Raw genomic sequence first — 22,720 nt, forward strand, 5'->3', positions numbered from 1 at the left:
TCACATAAAAAGATATTTACTAAAATTTGAGGGGTATACTCACTTCTGTGAGATACTGTATATATACATGTATATAAATATTTAATATACACACACACACACATATAAAGATTTTTAAAAAAATTATAATAAATTAAAAAAATGTTGGTAAATTGGATTTTTTTTTAATTAAGCCATTTTATATCTTAGTTTTATTTTACTGACAACTTGTTTCAATCACAAAACAACAGAAAAAATAAAAAAATTATGTTTGACAAATTTTTATTTTGAAAACTATTCCAAAATTCACACATACAGGTCCGTCTGTCACACGTGTCTTTATATTTATGTTGCTGATGCAGAAAGTAATTACACAACAAATACTCCCCCCACACATTTGGTTCTTTGCTTGTCAAGAAAAATGTAATGATGTGTGGTGATGTACCTTTTTCCAGCAATCAGCAAAATGCACCAGAAAACCATTTTTCAGAATATCACATATATTTTTGAAATTGCGTCAGTTCCATATATAAAACACAGTTAGACACTCTCGGTCTCCGAGTGCTTTGAAAAATTATAAATCAGGCTCCGATCTCTGAAAAAGGTGGTTATATATTTTTTATATTATAGTCTTCTTCAGTATATCAACTTCCTCAACTGTTGAGTGCTGTAGTGTTCTGGAATACAGGACCAAGAAAGAGGCAATCTCAAAAAATGAAATAACAACAGGTACCATCCTTCCACTGGATAAGGGCGGTTGGAACAAGAAATTAAGTGAAACCTTAAGGTTTATTATGCATGTCCTTTAAAGTATCATAATTTAAGGGACTGATCAAGAATCTAAGACCAAAAACATCCACTAAGCAAAGCTAACATATTCTGTAATATAAACTTTGAATGTTTGTGCAATCTTAATTTATTATTCAGATAGCTTTAGATAAAACAGTTTAGATAACCATTTTACAACATTTGACGAGTTAAGCGGAAGTTGAGCTGAAGGAAAAAACTGCCCACAGAATGAGTCGCAATGTTATTAATATCCACTTGGATTGCGTTTTGAACACATTCGCTACTTAATAGAAATATTTGCGTAGGATGTTTCAGGCCTAAAGATGCTGTGGAGTTTGGAATGATAAATTAGCAACTGTGTAAATGATTCATCTCTAACAGGCCTAACCATGCAGACCATCACTTTACATTATTGCTTCATAAACAGAGATAACTGAGACATTTACAAACGGAGACAATCTACTCACGTTGCCCCTATATGCACCATAATTTGCAGTACAAATCATATTCACATTCTTTGAACCTCAAAATCTACAATTGTGTGCAGAATAAGAAAATATTTTCATAATTACACTGAAATCATAAAATATGACTTCAACAGGAACGATAATGGTAGCAAACGCAATAATAAGCGCAAATCTCCCGAGAAGAAAATAAAATATTGGTCATGGTTTTTAGGTTTGAAAGTATTCACATTCAATGTTCAGAAAGTTCATTTATTACCAAGTGACAGAAATGAAATCGCTGCTGCAGTAGTAAGTGTTACTACTTAACTGTAAGCGCCCCATTAAAACTAATAATAATTAGAGCTTTAGTGTGGAAGTCAGGGACTAGTATATATTTAATTCTCTTTATCCTACAGTATATCTGCAAATGAAACGATACAATCGATCACGAGAGGTAGGAGAAACAACTGTGTTCCCAGACTTACTGTACAGTTTATTCAGCATCACAAGTTCAGCTATGCTGGGTAAGAGAGCAAAGTGGTCAGACGTCCAAATGCTAAAACCTCAGATGTCACATCGACTTCAAGATCCACCTTCAAGGAAGGCTTTGGCCACCAGGAAATCCATGACTCAATCCAAACTGAGTTTTCCCATCAATTTTATATGACAAATCTCTGGTGGGTGCTCTCCAATCACTATAATACAGAGTCAATGTCTAGTATTGTCTCCATTTCCCGGAGTCCTTGAACCTCCTCCATTTATGCATAAAAAGACAGTCTTGTCCGGTACATAGGTATAGTTAACAGTCTTCTCCAGATCTCCAACCAGGCAGACTCTCTCTCTTTCTCTCTCTCTGTCCGTGTCAGATTGGAACAAGGCCTCCTCTCTCCGTTGGGAAGGGGAGAGAGCTGCCAGATGGATAGATGAGCTAAGAAAGGTTGCCGAAGGAAGCTGGAGAGAAAGAAAATAGACAGGAGAATTAAAGGGAGCATAAATTATTCATGTCAATGCAGGAAATACATTTACAGAAGAGATACGCATCAGAGACAAAGGTTTTGTTAGACCTTCATTCACTGACCCTGGAATTACCTTGTCATCTATTTAAGATCTCGCTATACACCCTGTTTCTCTCTCTCATGCTCGTCCTATGAAGGAGAACAAAGGTGTTTTGGGGAAAACTCAACAGACTGGAATCAATACTGTGTTCAAACCTAGTAGGCCGCCTACCTAGACAGATCTTGGACAATTTTGATCCCGAATGCTGATTGGTTAAATGATGTGGTTTATTTATGATTAAGGATTTTTTTATTCAGTATTTTTGACTTGTTTTCCTGTAAACAAATTCTTAAATCAAGATACATTTGCTAAACTGAATGACTGATGAAATGGACTAAAACAAGAAAAAATATCTGCCAATAGGTACAAAAATTAACTCAATTCAAGTTGTACCTTTTGCTTAGTGCTTAAGTGCAGATAATTCTTTCTTGCTTTTCGCAAAAATTCATCTAATTTAGATTTGTTTAGAAAACAAGACTGGGAATGTAGCTTTGGTGAGTATACAAGATCATGATTTATGATTCCACCATCATTTCATGTCTATTCTTGGTCTTGGGGCGGAGTCATGGCATAGCCTTAGGGTGTCTGTGGAGGGAGAGATAGTGATCCTATCGGCTTGCTATACTCTCTCTCCGGTCTGCATCTTTGTTCCCGCGATCTCGTTTCCTTTTTACCATGCCATTAGTGTTTTACCCCTGTCACCTGGTCCCTATTAATTATCCTTTGTCTGTCTCCCCCATAATACATCCTCATGTTCATTGTCCTGGGCTCGACCATTGTATTCTGTAATCCTTGTATACTGTGTACCGCTGTTCCTATTGAGGTGTATCATCTGTCCAGTCTAGTAAGTGTTCTGTCTAGTTTATGTCAAGTTTGGTTCATTTCAGTCTAGCGATACTTAGTCTACGTCCTGTCTTTAATCCGTTTGTCTTTTTAATGTTATACCCCCTCGCAGGTTTTTTTTGTTTTCTGTTTATTGTATAAATAAAGCACTTTTTGTTTCACCTAAATGCTCCCTGCAATTGGGTTCTTCGGAGCGATTCATGACATCAAACAATTCAATATAGATCTTTATAGAATGATTCTTTAGGAATTGTACATCATTTATAACACAACGCTTCCACGCCATTGACATTCATTTCCAGCAATTTTTACTGTTATACAGCAGAGGGCTCTCTTACCTATCTTCTGAAATAGTACATCATACACAGATCCAAAAATACGGTTATAGTTCTGAATCCTTTCTGAGAAAAGTCTTTTCTCAGCTTTTTTTTGGTTGTAAACAAAGAACAAATGAAGATAGAATACAACTAATTGTTTTTTAAAGCAGAGGCTTTGATTTTTCATCTGATATTGTGATTTCGATATATTTTCGAAATATTTTGATGGCCATTAAACTTTAATAAAAAAAAAAAAAAATGCTGCCGCTGGCTAGACAAGTTTTGCAGACGAAAAAAAACTCAGGCATTTAAAAATATTTTTGTCTGATTAAGACGAACTATTTGATCTCATATTGGAATCTTCTGTGTGCTATATGTATACTATTTAGAGTCTCATGAATAAATGAGTCTAGTCTCACATTTATTTCACGTGTGGATTTTGATTGGCGTCCCAGATAGAGTTGCTGTCTATCTACAGTAGCATGTCAAAAAAGCCCTTTACTCTATGACGTTGCAACAGCTGCTCATGTAGGAACGATGGGAGAAGACAGAAAGGCATCTAATGAGGATGTGAGGATGAACAGAGTTCATGTCTAGTTTGAATTGTTTCTCATGTGTGATTCTTAAAATGCCTTGAAATTCATAAAATTCAGATGCACAGCGATCCGCCGTTCGTTCTTGAAGTACTGCGCAGACAGATTGCCCAGATGTTGTTTCAGAATGTAAGTGAAGTTGTCTCGAGACTGCAATTAACATAAGTCGTAAACACATCACGGTGGGCTGTTATTCCTATCCGCTGTCAACAGTGAGTGTTATTGGAGAAAAAAGCAGGAAGGATCTTTTTATCAAGGGCACAGGCAAAATGAGATGATATATGAATATATTATAACTCGCTAGCCTGCTTTTTTGTTTTACAATCAGTTGGTGGGGATTCTAGATAAGGGCTGATTGCAAGTTGGGGACGTGTTCCTTTCAAGCCGAGCAATCATTGATAGACTTGTTCAATGTGATGAGAAAGGACTTGTTCATTGAGAAATGAAAGTATAAAAAAGATAAGAATACGAAGATAATGAACAATGCAAGTAATTGAACAATAGACAATCACAGATGAACCCTTTGAGAAGGAACAGGTGGCATTGTTTGTGATTCTGTGACGTCGTGTCCTGGCTGGTGAAAAGGTTATCTGCATGCACAGCTTCGGATGAAAATACCAGAGTGTTGATAAAGGTAAACGTGTCTAATAGTGAATAGCATTTACTGGAAGATAATAGATCATTTTCTGCATGGGATTGTGGGATTGATCGTGAAGTTAACATTCTGGGAACAGCTGTATGACTAAAGACTGAAGATGGAAAACACTAGAGCTATGGGGTCTCTGACATTTTTAACTCTTCTGTAATTTACCAGTGATTTTACAACAAACACACATTTTGTAGAAACTTTACTTCTGAAATCTCTTCTGTCACTTCACGCTCACTGACTGTCTGTGATAGTTCTCTCAGACTTCATGTCATGAATTGCAACAATTGGCAGAAAATCAATGTGAAACTTAGATGAGAAAAGTATTAGCTACAGAGTAAACTTCAATAATTGTAAAATACTGAATTTAATGGATAGTCAACTCAAAAATGAAAGTTCTGTCATGAATTACTCCCATCTATGTTGTTTCAAACCTGCAAACATTTATTTGGTCTGATGAACATAAAGAAAGATATTTGGAAAAATGTCAGCAACCGAGATTTCTGGGAATCATTGACTACCATAGTAGGAAAAATTATGTTAAATGTTAGTAAAATGTGTTTGCTTCTCTAAATCCCTCAATATATCTCATTTTGTGTTCAACATAACAAATGGTGATCTCAGTTGAAATCTCAGTTGTTTACATTCATCCCAAAATCTTTCTTTGTGTTCAACAAAACAAATAAATGTATACAGGTTTAAACAACTTGAGGGTGAGGAAATGATTTTATTAAAAATGTATTTCATATAGGCAATTTTAGTTCACTAAAACTACAAATATTAAAAAATTCTGTTTTTTAGTCTCACATTAATATTGGCTTAAATAGTATTTTTTTAATTTAAGTAATTGAAAATGAGAAAATAAACAAAAACTACTCTAAAACTAAACTAATTTTATACCCCAACATAAAAATAAACAAATAATAAAAGTAGATATGAAATCATATAACAATTAAAAAAAATCGAATTAAACAAAAACTAAAAATTATAAAATATTTAATTTAAAATATTAATAAAACTACAATAAAACTGAAACAAAAAAATTATATGTTCAATCTTTTTCATTTCTATCTGGCTATTTAGCAATGCTCATAATGTAACCAAACTTAACAAAAACTATAAAAAAAGAAACTGTTAATTTAAAATAATAATAAAACTACAATAAAACTGATTATTCTTAAAAGTTAAATCTTTTCAATTTCTGTTGGATATTTAAGACGTGTATTTTTACTTTTGAATGAACTGTCTAAATAAATCAAATAAAAAGTGGATTGAGAAAGCTGTTGTAGCAGATGTCTGAAAGGGCCTTCACGATGCTCAAGATGATGGAAACAGGCTTATGGAGGAGACAAGCTTTAATATGTCAGAAAATGACTCGGGCAGTTTGTGTAGGATTGTTTTCATCGAATGAGGCTTGCGGTTCACAACTGACCTGATATCAATCTGAGTGTTGTCATCTCTTTTGTTTATCAATAATTGAACATTTGATTGTCTGGCATGCCTTCAAATGAATAGAAATGCATTTATCTATAAATCCTTTATAGGAATACAGTCTACATAAATGTTATTATATACCATATACAGGGAGCCCAGACAAATGAGCAGAAGCTTAAACTAAACAGCAGGCCCTGCAGACAAATAACAGCTTAAAAAAAACAAACGTCTCTCCATGCAACTCATTTTACAGTGGAACGAAGACTCCAGTTGTTTGCTAAACTAAAGAAACGGATCAAAGTCTTTTTTCTATTTGTGTGAAATGTTTAAGGGCTATTACAGTTGGACGATTGAGTGGTAATTTGCAGAAGAGGTAATAAGGTTTGGTGCTCAATAGAAATAGCAATTATAGTGTTGGGAGAATCTGCTATGCTCACGGTTAAATTGCTTTTCAATGTGAATTCAGCGGAGTAAGAGAGGAGCGTTTGGGGAGGGATGAAGATGGCAGAATTACTGTGCCGTACTTCATACCAAAAGAACAAAGCAATTTAGAAGAATACAGAGGCAACATCTCAGTTGATGAATATGAGATTGCGATCCAACCGAAAGGTCAATTTACCCCTCCGAATCACTCTTGTGAAAGATATGAGCTTTAACAGAGACAGATTAAAAAGGCCACGAGAAGTCATGCGCTGTTTCTGCTGATGGTTAATAAAAAATGCTAAATTACTGGGCATGAGACAGAAAGGTGACTGGTACATTCTAACCAGGAAGATCACACAACATCTATTTGTGACGAAACCTTCCGGGAATATTCATTGCACACTTCATACACCTCAAAAAACTATCAAGGGCAGTAAAAGACAAGGAGGGGATGAATTTCAACATATATCAATGGCACATACGCAATAAAAACATGGACATACTGTATTTATTAGCAAAATGCATGTATTAAATATTATACTGTAGTTGGGGAAAGACGTGCTCAGTTTTGGACAATTTACATTTTTGCTCTTTATTCAAATATCTTATTATTGTATTCATGTTGCCTGTGTATTTTTGGAGTATAAACTAAAGCCCAACTTTGTGAAGAATTTAAGGAGGCGTAGCAAATAATTACACAAATGTGCAAAGCTTACAATAACAGAAGAAAGATTTCAACATTTCCACAAGAGAGGATGGAAAAAAGAAAAGAGAAGAAAGAGAAGAAAAATTGTAGTCAATGATTGCTTTACTTCCCATGAGCTTTTTGGTTTTCTATGCATTTTATTGTCAATTTGAATACAACCCATATGCTCTCATACACTCTGTATTGCCTTTTTGCTAAATTATTTAGTCAAATACTGTAAATACCTTAAGAGTTTACTGTTTTGAAGAAAAATGGACCTTTACATGATTTTACAAATACCTCCCCTTTGGCAACTACTGTATAATTTTGTATTATATTGTAAACATTTTTTTAAACAAATGGCTGATTTACTATTTGTTACTATTTTTTACTATTTGTTAATTAACATATAGCAGTTAAACACATTTTAAATTCAAAGGGAACAAAAATATTACCTTTCACAGATATTGACCAATCAAAAGCTCTTGAGAATTAGAATGCCCCTCCCACTAAAGCCACCTACTAGCATGTGGCGAATTCTGACGTAACTACCACACAAGATAATATATTAACAAAATGTGCCACTGCCATTATAATGAGTGGAAACGAATGAAACGCTCAATATGGCCACTCTATCAGAGAAAGTCCCGCCTATCAGTAGAAAGATCCAATCGTCCATTGATAAAGACTGATGATTCTCTGGGGGCGGAGCTTATGTGAGGTGCTTCCCAGTCTAAAAAGCTGTTTTTTTGGCGCTATTTAAGCTTAGCAAACCAAAGTTATGGTATAGTCCATATCAGGTTTAATCATTGATCAGAAATATGCTATTTAATTGTGATATTTTCCAGCAATGTTTGAAATATCTACCTTCAACCATTTGATGAGAGAGGACTGTTGTCTTGTTATGACATAAATAACCGCACAGAGGGGTTGCAAACATGGCTACCGAGTGGCACGACTTCTGTAAACGGACTTTGCTAACACCCATGTCCTGAATGTCTTAAAAAAGAACTACTATCAAAAGCATAAAGTGAAAACCTCTGAAATAATGACGGATTCTTTACAGTGCATCTCAAAAGTTGTGTCGCCATAAATTACAATACGAATATTCTACCATAAGGTACACAGTGGCAGTTTCAATGTACCATCTGGGCTATCAGGTAATGTGTCTTTAACAAAATAATGATATCTAGTGTCAGATTCACTCTCAATGACATAGACCTCTTTCACAGATTCAGGTTTTATAAAAAAAAAACGGAATAATCCCAAAATGAATATTCCTTATATTTATTCACCTTTATGTCATTCCAAACCGTTATGACTTTTTTTTCTTTAGAGCAAAAAGAAGATGTTTTGATGAAGGTTGTGAACCAAAAATACATTGACCTCCATTGACTTCTATTATATGAACACAAAACCACAGACATTTTTTAAAAATATTTTCTTTTGTGCTTCACAGATGAAACCAGTATTATACAGGTTTTGAACAGAATTTCGGCAAAACTGTTTGGATAAACTGTCCCTCTTAATGATAAATATAATTGAAAATTCCCTTGTATCATATGGCCTGGATTGTTAGGGCTGTAGTCAAGTCCACCTTTGTCGAGTTCTAGACCAGGACTAGTCGAGACCGAGTCTAAAGAGGTTTGAGTCAAAGTCAAGTCCAAGTCCAAAGAGGTTCGAGTCCAAGTCAAGACCGAGTCCAAATGAGATGGTCAAGACAGATTCATACTTTATTGGTTAGGATCAAAAAGCGGATCAAATTAGGTCATTTTATTTACTTTATGTATACCAATTTCACCAAAGTCACATAAAGCAGAGGTGCAACTTCAGATTTTGAGTCTTTTTATTGTAGTGCAACAATCACGTTCTGGGCTGCCAATGGACAATGTTCCGGTTCTCAGCTTGTTGACTTGTCAGTGATAACTGCATTGAATCAACATCACATTTTGCAACCACAATTAATGTTGAAAAAATGCAGAAGTTTCAACAAACGATCATTATTGTGATCAGTAGTTGCTTTGTTTGGGTTCTTGATTCTTGTGATTTAACGATTAATGTTTTTCATTGTCTGTATTAAAAGTGTGCTAAAATAGTTGAGGCAATGAAAGCTAAGATCCATTGGGATCAGGTTATTTGTGCAGTTTTCTATATAATTGCTCATGAGTGCATTGTGGTATTGATTTATGAGTATTGTGTGATACTGCAGTGTGCGATTAAAGCAGTGGTATTATATTTAGTATAGAAAATACACACACACAAAAAAAACTTTAAATTGGTGAATCAATCAGACATCAAGAATCAGTATATGCAACTCAACAATAGTGACAATCAACAAAAGAAAGCTTCATGCTGCAAGTCAGGTAACATCATAGTACAAAACTCATTCATGACTCCCAGCATGCGTTGCAGTTCATTGTTTATCTGAATTAGTTTGATGATTGTGACCATTGAGTGTTAATGTCAGGAAAACTGTCGGCATATTTGGCATAGTATCTTAGCGTTGTGAACCAGAACACTCAAATCAGTCATCAGCTTCATTTAGTATTATTTATCATCTTTTTTACAGCTTTACACCATCACAAAAAGTAACCTACTCCAAGAGGAAAGAGTCCAACTAAAGCAAACATATATGCTTCATAGATGGTTTTGTTTCGGAGGGGAAAAAATCATCGGACTTGGCTGAGACAAACTAGAACATTTTGCGAATCCAATGACCAAGTCCGAAACAAGTCCGAGTGCAGATCCCAACGAGTCCAAGACAAGTGCGAGACTACAAAAATCCAAACCTTACTGAAGCCAGTTCAGTTTTTTTGCCTGATCAATATTTCATACTTTCTTTCACAGCTGCTACATCAAATATGACAGACTGCTATAGACGGATTCCCTTTAGAAATCCACTGGAAACCCTGCCGGCTAACACACTCACCCCTGCACGTCTAAGAATAAACTCCAGATAAGATGTGTCCTAACAGCCAAAGAGTCCAGATTGAGCCAGATGAAACTCATTCTGACAGGTGATGCCGACAATCAGAAACAAACTAACCAGCATTGGCAGCTCTTTAACTGGACGCCTTCTCTCCTTAAACAACCTTCACCTGTCTGAGTCCCTCGCCTCTCTGAACCTCAGGTGTGGATTTCTCAACTGGGTGGCTCAATTAGTTTCTCTTATCATAGCGTGAAGGCCCGGGCTTGGTGAACTGTTAAATTGAATTTGCCCCCTAAGCTATTGGTAGAAGTCCCTGACACAGTGTTCAAATGGTCCCTAATTCCCTTTCCCTGTTAATGTGCGGGTACACTGGGCTTTGACACTTGCTGAGTTGGGACTTCTGCGGCACACGTCTGCTCTAGGGACTCGGATACCTTGTGTCCTTTGAAAGTTTGAAGTTGTGTTAAAGCTTTCAACAAAAAGACACATGCAGGTTTTGTATCCAAAAAGACGTCAACACAATTGAATAAAATAAAGATAACGATGCTTAATGAAGGAGACCCGGGGTGTTGACCTCTCACCTCTGCTGAGCAGCTGTAGGTTGCGTACTTCCTCTCTGACCTGCAGCTGTAACACCTGCTGTAACACTTCCTGTCTCAGAGACTCCTGCACGATCCCCATCCTCTCCAACTTCTCTCCATTCAACCGCAGCAGGGCACGACCTGAAAGATTGATGGAAGGGGAGAGTGAATTAAAGGTCCAATGTTTATTTTTATGGAGGATCTATTGACAGAAATGATTTTAATATACATAACTATGTGTTTGGATGTGTATAAAGACCTTACATAATGAAGCGTTTTTATTACCTAAGAATGAGCCATGGGGGGGGAGTGAGCCATTGGTCACAATTTGGAACCTCACCAATAGATGCCGCTAGATTTCATACAATGGATCTTTAAATGACGTTTAAAAAGGAATGTTTTAAAACGGCGGGAGTAAAATGAAAGCAGGATCTGGTGGAAATGTGATCAATAGTCTGGAATCAGTTCAGGTTTGTTTAAATCTTCCCACAGGCAATCAAATTACTGACACATGCCTGCGGAGAACTTGACAACAGAACAGGACTATCAAAAAAAGCTTTCAGAACATGACACGAGTGTCCACACATATTTAATTAGACTTTACCCTTGTGATGTGACATTTTCACCTTGTCTTCAGGCCGTATTCCAAATGTAGACATCAACAGTTTACTGCCCACTAAGGCATTATTATAATATTAATAATATAAGAACTTTTCCACCTGAAAATAGCATCTAGAGTTACTCTAGATGTTTTCATCAGACGCATGTGGCCCAATGTTAACTTCCGGTCTGTGTTTGGTTATATATAACAATTTATTTAATATTTAATTTATAGTAATATTAATTGATAGGTTATTCATATTTTACGGTACATTAATTGTATTAAATTAAATTAAAACTTCTCAACATTTATTGACTCCTGGAGGAGGTCTAAGTGGAAGTTAAGTTTGGGCTACATAACGTTTGTATTTTTTCCAATACTTTTCTATAAGGTTTCATTTAGTTGGGAAGCTGTATTTTCACATGTACGTATCTGTCTCATCACCATAAGCCATCCTTAAAAAACATCCCAAAGCCAGAGGAATGTACCACCATTTGTGCTTTATAGCTTTCCTGTAGCTCAGTGGTAAGAGCATTGTGTTAACAACGCAAGGTTGTGGGTTCGATCCCAGAGGATTAATAACACCTATGTAAAATGTATAGGATAAATCAATGTAAGTCTCTTTGGATAAAAGCGTCTGCCAAATGCCTAAATGTAAATGTAAATGTTATACGTTTACTCTGGTTAGATAGGATTGCCGTTTTACACACCTGTCAGTGATACGCCAGAACTTTACAAACTGTCCCTTGAGAAACTCCTTAATGGGGCATTTAATTGCTTTTTCATAAGTAAAATTAGGTACACGCTAGCCATGTGTTAGAGTTTGTGGTTTTATAGAGCGTTAAGTGCACATAACCGTTTATATCTGCTCACTCTGACACCATAGCAAGTGCACTGTTCAAATCTCCTTAGGAAAATACACGACCACTGCAAAAGTATTTTCATTAAAATGCTAATTTTTGTTTCACTCTGCAGACTAGTGACAACATTTCTCCCAAATGTAAAAATAAAAGAATGTTTTTATTTATGTTTATTTGTTTACATTCATGTTTTTATAAAAATTGTAGGGCTGTCAAGCGATTAATCGCAATCAATCATATCCAGAATAAAAGTTTGTGTTTACATAATATATGTCTGTCTACTGTGCATATTAATTTTGTAACAAGTTAATAAACAAGATAATGTCATCAATATTTTGGTCTTCTCAGTATTGAAAGATTTTGCTGCAGTTGACTTTAAAACCAATAGACATGAACTAAAATCACAAAATATTTATTGTGTGCTCAGCTGGAAAATTGTGCAGCTATTTTACAAAATGTGTAAATTGCTTTAAGCCAGTTGGCAGTGTGAATATACACCTGTTTGTAACTGTAAAACTGAAAGTAAGGAAAATAGTGGCAGGTTTGATACTGAAACAGTCCATTCCCAACACATAACAGTAAATCACAGCAATTGGCAAGACACCACTTTGTTAACCTCTGTCTGTTGAATTTATATCTGTGGATCTTAATCCTCCTAACTCCTGGAAGTAATTTCAACTCAAATGAAGGTGAGCAGTTCAGTTACAGTTACCTGAACAATTTCAAGCAATCTCTTCTGCCGTACACTCCATAGACTACATCTCTCTTCACACTAAAAAGCATCAATCACTGAAACATATCCCTTTAAGCCTGATGTATAGGCTGTTAAATCACTTAACGGTACATTTAACTACCCAGGGCTTATGGGGGATTATCAGACAGGGATGCCCCACTGACCAGCCTTCAGCTGTCCCGGGGGCTTTAGGGGGCAGTCGTGGGCCAAGACTGACCCAGTGACCCAGTCACAGAAAATGTACACCATGTCAGTCGGGTTCTTAGTCACTTACAATAGGCCAAATAGCAAATACAATAGGAGAGATCCTAACAAATACAGTACCAAAGACTAAGAATAATGGATATGATATGCCATTAGAGTGCATTTAAGGTCCCCATGTAGCCAATAATTTATCAAATTTAAAACTCATATTTGATTATCAAAATGACATATTTAAACATTTATTTAATGTGAAAATTATTTTTGATGCTCTAAAATAGCTTTGATGTAGCTCTACAATGTTTCTTAATATAGAGTATGCAGATTCATGAATATGCAAATGAGCTCACACAATGATTGTAATAATTCAAAGCATTTCATTCCATTCCATTCCATTTTCTACCGCTTATCCAAACTACTTCGGGTCACAGGGAGCCTGTGCCTATCTCAGGAGTCATCGGGCATCAAGGCAGGATACACCCTGGATGGAGTGCCAACCCATCGCAGGGCACACACACTCACTCATTCACTCACGCACTCACACCCTACGGACAATTTTTTCCAGAGATGCCAATCAACCTACCATGCATGTCTTTGGACCAGGGGAGGAAACCGGAGTACCCGGAGGAAACCCCCGAGGCACGGGGAGAACATGCAAACTCCACACACACAAGTGGGAGTCGAACCCCCAACCCTGGAGGTGTGAGGCGAACATGCTAACCACTAAGCCACCGTGCCAAAGCATTTCATAAACATCACAAATACATATAAACAACATTAACAGGGGTGCACGTAAGTTTTTCGATCTGGTTCTCAAGAGAGCACCTGGAGATTCGGTTTGGTGCTCACATTGTACATAGTGTGACAAATTATATTCACCTATTAAAAATAAAAGTAAAAAAGTAGTTACTTTTTCATGAACAATAAACTAAATAATAAAGTGGGATAATATATTTATATTACTTTAAAGTACACAAAAAATACAATGATAATGTATTTCTTCTTGTTTTTCTTTTTACATTAGTAAATTCATTTTCAACACCAATTTTGAACCCTAAACCATTTCGGCAGGTTGCTGGCAAGTGCACTTGCAGTTCGAGTAGGATCGAGTATAACATAGAGAAACACATGCTGCGTGCAAGTGTCAAGTTTAAACAGCTTGTCCTTTTAGAAAGTTTAAGAGAAGCGGTAATTTGGTAGACGTGCAGATCCAGACATTTACAGAGGCTGCGCCAGGAACAAATGAGATATCAGTAGTTTTAGCAGCATTCAGTTCAAACGGAAATTTTATCTAGTATTACATTTAGTTGGTCTAAAACAGTGATTGTGCATCAAAAGGTTTCAACCATGTTAGTACGCAAATGAGCAATTAAAATTTTGGTCGCGCATAGGCACCACTTATCTGCATCCCTGAACATTAACATTTTCACCACAGCGGGACTTCATAGTTTGCATTTTATCAATATGTAAACTATCCCTGGTAATAAAACCCATAACTTCCCGAACACAAATGCTCGACCAACTGAGCTCCAGGAACAGTCGGAAGCGCATGTTTGGAAAATATCTTTCCGAAATACATTTTTTCATGTTGAAATGTTGCCTCAGGAGTGAACATTGCCTGTTTTATGAGCCCCTCTATTATATTACACACAGCCCAATCATCTTTTGGTTTTGGATTCAGCCCTCCAGAAACACTCTGTGCCGGATTCACCTGATGCTTTTGTGAAGCGCCAGACGGCTCAGGTGAACAGCAGAAATTCATTCCCTGCAGACGGGTTTAACGCGCTCCCAAATAACACCCCGAAGAAAGTGATAGAGGTGCTGTCAAAAACAAGATAAAGTGGAAAAATGAGGAAAAAGAAAGTGGATGCGAAATGGTTGGCCTTAACAACTGCACTTCATCCTTCTAATATGTCTTAAATTTACTGCTTACAGAAAATAAAAGGGTAAAAATTAAGAGAAGCAGGCTGAATGATAAAAACTGGTTGTATAAACAAAAAATATATATTTCTAAGAGAAATATAATAATGAATAAAAACGAAGATGTATCTGAGCTTGATCTTAGATCTAGCGTACAGACGGCCTCAAAGCTAACAGCCGTGAACTAAAAGCCACAACCGTCCAATTATGACTTCATGTTCCCCTTAAGACGCTATTTAAAAATGTGAAGTACATGCAAGCGACTCGCCTGGATGTGGTTCAAGTCATTTCACACTTGCATCTATAAAACAGCTGACTCAAAAGAGCCATAACAGTGTCAGAGCGGAAATGGCCTGTGCCTGAAGCAAAGTGACGATCATGTCTGACACAGCGAGTGACTCAGTGTCATCTATTTCCAATGTGTAGCACTGCTTCAAGCACTGGCGTCAATGACCCGGAGAGAATCCCTCACACAAACACTCACTCATAAACAGACTCGCCATCAGACAAAGGCCTGATAAATGGAACCATAAATTATAGCACAGATTTTAGAATAAAGCCTTTGGGACCATAATAACATTCAGAGCACATCGCAGAGAGAGAGAGAGAGAGAGAGAGAGAGAGATGACATAACACACTTATAGAGACATTGAGACGCATGTGTGGTTATTAAATCAAGTCCAATCCTAAGAACCACACCAAACCGCCTATAAACACCTACTGAGGCCTAAAACTCTCACTGATTGGTTACCAATATGTCACATAACTTATTCAATAATTGAATTATAATATATTGTATTTTTTGTCATTTTATTACAAAAATCATCAATTAATATTAATAAATGTGTATATATAATAATCAAATGAACACGTTGATATTGATTATGATATAAAACATAATATTAATTACACTAATATTTAATATTAATAGAATCAAATACACACAATCGCGACAATGTATGTTAATCTGGGGTATGAAAAGCATTTTGTAAACACCGTTTTTAAACTTAATATAACGTTTACTTTCAAAAAAGTCTCATTTTTGTTCAATATTCAATACTAATGCATTCCCAGCAACAAAGGCATGAAATACAAATGACTATTTCGCAGAAGCTCCACTCAAGTGACCCCTGAAAGGTGAGACAACGTGGAAATGGTCGGGATGTGACAAATGGCACAGGATTAAGGCGTATAATTGACCATTAGGGAGAGAAATCAGAGCACACAGTTCTGGGAGTCAGATAAGAGAGCATTAGATTAGTGTATGTGGCCTGCCAAACTATTCCTGAGAGAGACCAAAGGCACGCTCACACCAAAAATGACAAATATGATTATTAAAATACATTTTTAAAATCTAATTGAAACGCAGAGTCCACATCACAACTATAACAAGAGAGACAGAGGAACTGATGAATGATAAACATGACAGCCAATCAAAATCCATTGAATTTAAAGGGCATGTGCATTTAAAATGTAAAACTGCAATGGCGAACTTAGAATATGTATATGACTCTCTGAAAATGTATTTGACCTTTTCTTCCATAGAAGATATTTTGAGGAATGACTCTATGGTGCATTAAATGGAGGTCCAATGTTGTTTGGTTACCAAGAAAAAAAGAAAGAAAAAGGAAAGTGATACAGGTTTGGAATGATGTGTTATGTCACAAAAAGTGCACCCGTGATGACAAAGTGTGCTGTGCTTCATAAAGAGAGTTGTGTTGTACCAGTGATGACACAAAATTTGTTACATCATGAAAAGAGCTGTATAACACCTGTGATGACCACATGTGCGATGCTTCATAGAGTTGTGTTGTACTTGTGATGTCATAACGTTGGCTGGATCATAAAGAGAACTGTGTTGTATACAAAAGCTTTAATGCAAGTTTAATGCATTGAATAGATTTGGTTGATCTTTCCTCGACACTTGGAGTATATGTGACCCCATAACCAGTCATAGGGGTCGATTTTTTTAAATGACGGTTTATGCATCACCTGAAAGCTAGATAAATACACTTTCCATTGATGTAAGGTTTGTAAGGAGAGGACAATATTTGGCCGAGATACAACTATTTGGAATCTGAGGGTGCCAAAAAACGAAAGATTGAAAAAACTCCTTTAAAGTTGTCCATCAGAGGCGCTGTAGTAGGCCCTTGCTAAGAAGAAACAGGTTTGTTTTGAAACTCTCTATTGGGTTACTGCTGTAATAATGTTGTGGAGAGTAGATGAACCCGAAAGAATCCGAAAGCTTTCCAAACTTGAGTAATTCCCAAAAGGCGTTCAATAACGAGTTAAGTTTGTAGGTGTGTTTCCGGCCATTTTTGTTCACGATTTTGCTGCGTCCACTCACAATGAAAAAAAATATATATATTTATGGTAGGAAATTTACAAATTATCTTCATGGAACATAATCTTTACTTAATATCCTAATGATTTTTGGCATTAAAGCAAAATTGTTCATTTTGACAGAATCGCTACAAATAAACTGGTTTGTACCTGTGATGGCGTGGTGAGAGAAGGCCTCCACGTAGGTCAGATAATTGTGGGGACAGTGTTTCTTCAGCCACTTACACACGTCCTGCTGGGTCCACAGCACCACTGGTTTGCATAAACTGGAGAGCGTTGGGCTGGTGTGATACACAGTGAAGGCTTCACCTGGCTGGATCTATAAGCAGAGACACATCACCGTTATAACTATAATCTTCATGACCATAATTTCAACTATAATGAGGTATATTTTACATACGGACATGTTTACCAAGGCCAATTTATTCTAATCCTACGCTTGGTTTTGAGAATAAGGATTAAAGAAATAAAAACCGACACACAACATCACACAGAGTTTGAATAAATGCATGAGTGAATGTGAAAGCCGAGTCAAGTCTCACTTTCGCTTGAATTATTTTTCTTAGTAGTGGGTCATTGTTCGCTTCTTTCTTTTTTCTGTTCCATTCATAAACAAAACTGTTTTCATTTCACACTCTCTCTCTCGACTTATCTTATCAGCATGACTGAAACTGCTCTATCAAAGACTGTAGATATTGACAAGATGCATCAGTTGAATTATTATAAACGACGCTATAAAGGAAGGCTTGCCAATGTGCATGTTCTTCCAAAATGATGGCATATCTTTGTAAATGGTGCAAGGTTGTCTATCTCCAAAATTAATATAAACAGTAATAAAAATCAGCAGATGGATTATTAAACTGGAGTGGATAGATATAATGAGATAGACAGAAATAAAGATTTGTCTTTATACCTTACGGGTTAAAGTGATAATTAAAACAGGCGTCTGTGTAAACAATTCTCTTTTAATTATACACACACATCATTCTGACTGCCACAATGACTTTAGAGATCATCATCACACTTTTATGACTCTCTGCAGAGGACACTGACGACAAGGAACTGCAATCAAAACTTTAACTTTAGAAAATGAAGCGATGCTTATGTAAAACCATAATGTTTTATCTTACAGTGTGACTCACTTTACAGCTCGTTGTTTACTTTCCTTCATTCATTTGTAATTGTAAATTTGAAACCTACACTTTTGTGGGGACCTGTGCTTTGTAATTCCTTGTGTGTCTTACTTCTGGGGCTTTTAAAGGTAACACGTTTTTATGAAAAACGTAGTAAATGGCTAATTTATTCAAAAATTCACTCCGGATGAAGCATTTGGTTTTTGTATGGTGACATTTAATAATCACATGGCCGTAAATCCCGGGGGGGACGGAGGGGACATGTCCTCCTCTATCCGAGGGTTGTCCCCCCCTCGATCAATTAAATTTGTGATTGTCATAAATATATTTTGAGTTACCTAAACTAATTGTGTAATTAGAAGAAAATAAAAACGCAAAAAATGCGTAAAAAAACAGTAAAAAAAACTGTTGAGTTCCCCCTCCCCTGCCTCTCACAGTGGTTTGGCCCACTGCCTGCTCTCCCCATTCATCCCACCTGCGCTTTGCGCAACACATTCAAGTCCGGTATGTGGTTCAGTTCTTCAGTGGTTGTTGAACTCTAGGAAAAAGGCTATTTTATTCACCTTAAATGAAGTGATTCTCTTTACTGTAGTTTACTGATTCATTAAAAAGTTAGTTGTTGCCAAAAATGCTGATTACCGATGTATTTTCCATGAATCTGCTATGTTAGCGATTAAAACGTTAGCTAGTGCACGTTAGCTTGTTACATAGGACGTCACACACTGCAACTAACAGGCCGAAGCCGTCTCCCATGCATTCTTTTATTTTTGGCGACCTGGCATGCTGTGAACATTAACGGCCACAATTAGCCACCCATCCTGGCATTCAGGTCCCGTGTCACACACAGCCGCGCACATACAGGTTACAGTTTTGTGACGTTGGCACTATATTTAGGGTCCGAAAAAGGTGCACATCTTTCATTCAGTTGGAGAAGGTCGTTTTCTCAGCATCTATTGTGTTCAGTATGTGTGGGGCGGATAAGCTAAACATTCAGTTTACTGAAACTCGAGCGATTCATCAACGAGTACAACACAAAATTTAAGCATCTGTCCCTGTTACTGAGTGTTTGTTTGGGTACACGAACATGAACAAAGTTTGTTGGCGGAGGCAGTGCACTACAGGGGAAAATAACAACCACTCATTTAATGTCGATGTACTGTGACTTTGTCAGACGATGTTGCAGTATAAATCAAGATAACAAGTGTTTAAAAAGTCACTCATTGTTAACATGTAGTATCATGGGTTGTGTGTTTTTATATTTGTTTCCTGTCTTCACAGCAAAGACAAAAATATGTATAAAAGGAAAAAAGGTCTATTGTTCACTTGTATTACAGTATGTGACCGTTCAGCTCAGTTATAATATGACTGCAAGTCTGCATGATACACCTATAAACCTAATGCAAATTGTCGCTTAGTGTCGTATAAGCAGTGTTGGGTGTAACTAGTTACTAAGTAATTAGTTACTGTATTTTAATTACTTTTCCCTTGAAAAAGTAAAGTAAGGGATTACTCATATGTTTTCTGTAATTTAATTACAGTTACTTGTGATGTACTTTAACTAAATACTTTGTAAAATATATGCGTGTGCAATAGTGTAATTGACATCAAAATTCAAAGTCTTACTTAAAAATCTGTGCTCACATTTGTAATACTTTGGTCAGTTAATAATATTATTTATTTGAATGAATTAAAGAAGCCGTTTCATGTCTATTCTTTAATCACTTAACTAATCAAGGACGATGTAGGATATAGAAAGTAATTAGTAATGTGTAACTAAATACTTTTTGGACAGAGTAATTTGGACAGTAATCTAATTACACTATTGAATATGTAATGAGTAACTAGTAATTAATTACTTTTTCAGAGTAACTTACCCAACACTGCGTATAAGTACAATTTTGACTGTATTATTTGTGTCCCCTTCAAAAATTGCTATTGAGAAATGTTATATGTATTGTCCCCCCCTACTGTTAAATGAGATTTACGCCCATGATCATGAAGGTTTATTAAGTATTACCGATGAAATTGAAGGGATCATAAAGGGGTGTTTGTCTGTGTCTTTGGTATGTTTTAAGTTGCACATGCATGTATTAAAATTGCAAAAATGAAAGTGTTGGAACAAAATATGCAGTCTATCTAAAAGCGAATGCTCACCCAGACCTGACCGAAACGCCTTGTGTAACCACACCCCCACAAATCTACATCAGTTCTTGGTTTGATTTGACTAAGACCGCCCAAATGTATAAGCAAGTAAGGTGGGCGTACCTGTCAGTACAATTGCTTTGGAACCTGATGTACTTGACACACATTTTTCTCATGAACTTACATTTTTGTGAACGTTTCAATGTTTGAAATTACTTTTGTAGACTAAAATACAATTGTGGCAACATTTTAAATTATTTTATTAAAAATAAAATTGTATTACATTTTTTATTAAATACTTGGACTAAATAAGGAATAAAAAAGCAGCCAATAACATACCAGTATGGATAAAAATCTTCCAATGCAGTGAAAACTTACTAAAATAAAAGTACTAAAATATTACACAGATAAACTGTGTTTAAACTCAACACACTGTATTTACATACATATACAAGTCTTTTGATTGAATACACAAAAGTGTCCTGTGGTCATAATGTAATAGTCGTGTGTAATATTCCCTTAATCTCTTGGTCAGAGGAGTGACATTTTGTGTTGTCATTTCCCACTCCTCCTGTTATATAGAAGCAACTGTAAATACTTCCCTGCTTTTGATGGGTTCTTATGTACTGTTTAAGGAAATAAAGGCCCATTAAAATAAAATATGTACAAAACATTTTCGTAAACAAAGAGACAGCTGCCGTTAGAAGGTAGCAAATGCTGCAGGTCATACGCTCACAGCGTCTGACAGACATGAATCAGTTCCTGTAGACAGAAGCCCATTCTCATTTGGCAAACAGACATTTAGTCTGAAAGCAGACAGATAGAGAGCTAGCGAGAGAGACAATGATTTTGCACGACACAAAGATCCCTTTGTTTCACACACATTTTGTTTTATATTGTTATAAAATGTGAGCGAGTCAGTGAGTGAAATTCGTAATAAGGACTAAAGTTGATGACTCAACATATAATATTTGACGGAGAGACTGAACAATATGATTTACCATGAAAACAGACACAGCTGTTAAATGAATTTGTCTCACAAGATTGTGTTAAACGCGGCGTTCACTGAGCATTCATATGACAGAATATAAGATGAATAAGATAAAGAAATGATTATATCCGAGCCTCATGTCCTGTTAAGTAATATTATTATTTCTTCTGGGAAATAGGAATGAGACAAAGGAGAAGAGGCAGAGAGAAAACAGGATCCGTTGTTAGATGCTTGTCATCCCTTTTGTCACCATTCTCCTCTGCTCTCTCTCCTCCAACACTTGCTCTTTCTTTCCCAGCTATCCATCACTCTCTATCTCGACCAAACCAGCCTCTGGGCAATAAACATCCACCCTTGAACCAGCGAGACCTGATTCTGTCTGGCCTGAAACGTAGTCATTAATAATACACAGAGGATGACATCTATGGGGAGAGGGGCGGCCTGATCTGGTCTGGAAAGCCATTTTGAATATGTCAGTGTGATTAGATGAACAGCTGTGTCTTCCTATGCTAAAGGGAGGAAGAGGATATGCTTTAAGGTCTAGAAGGTTGAGCATCTTTTGAGAATACTAATACATACTGTTAACTGTACATTTTGTGCTGGGGGTAGCGAAATATATGTAACTTAGTTATTTTTTTATTTTATTATAGTTACTCTTAAATGGGTGGTAATCTAATTACAGTTACATCCAAAAAGTATTTTATTTTATTTAATTTATTTAATTTAAACATAATTATAAACCGTAACACAGCCAGTATATGTAAACAGCAATCTGTGTTTCTCAGACTCTGACTATCTGCAAAAGCATCCTAAATCACATGCCCATAAGTTCCATACCCCTTGGCAAATATGCAAAATTTGAATAATTTTAGCAAAATAAAAGGTCTCTGGGTTTATAGAAATGTTATGTTAATTTTAATTAGCACTGTCCTGAATAAGCTATTCCACACAATAGAGGTTTATATATACTGCACAAGACAAACTGCCTCAATTTATACTGCCTTGTGTAACCACACCCCCACAAATCTACATCAGTTCTTGGTTTGATTTGACTAAGACCGCCCAAATGTATAAG

The 22,720-nt window shown here is 36.2% G+C and overlaps 1 protein-coding gene across 2 annotated transcripts in view; it reads right to left on the reverse strand.

The window, feature by feature from the left end:
- Positions 1-291: 291 nt before the first annotated feature.
- Positions 292-22,720, reverse strand: part of samd10b (sterile alpha motif domain containing 10b) — a 72,067-nt gene continuing 49,638 nt past the window's right edge. For both annotated transcript variants that reach the window (XM_056733363.1, XM_056733364.1), the window contains 3 exons: positions 17,530-17,698; positions 10,722-10,862; positions 292-2,165 (listed from right to left, as the gene is read on the reverse strand). In XM_056733363.1, the coding sequence (XP_056589341.1) occupies positions 2,143-2,165; positions 10,722-10,862; positions 17,530-17,698 (333 nt within the window). In that variant the 3' untranslated portion in view covers positions 292-2,142. The remainder of the gene's footprint in view (positions 2,166-10,721; positions 10,863-17,529; positions 17,699-22,720) is intronic.

Source organism: Triplophysa dalaica, chromosome 20 (genome assembly GCF_015846415.1).
Source record: "Triplophysa dalaica isolate WHDGS20190420 chromosome 20, ASM1584641v1, whole genome shotgun sequence".
NCBI classification, from domain to species: Eukaryota; Metazoa; Chordata; class Actinopteri; order Cypriniformes; family Nemacheilidae; genus Triplophysa; species Triplophysa dalaica.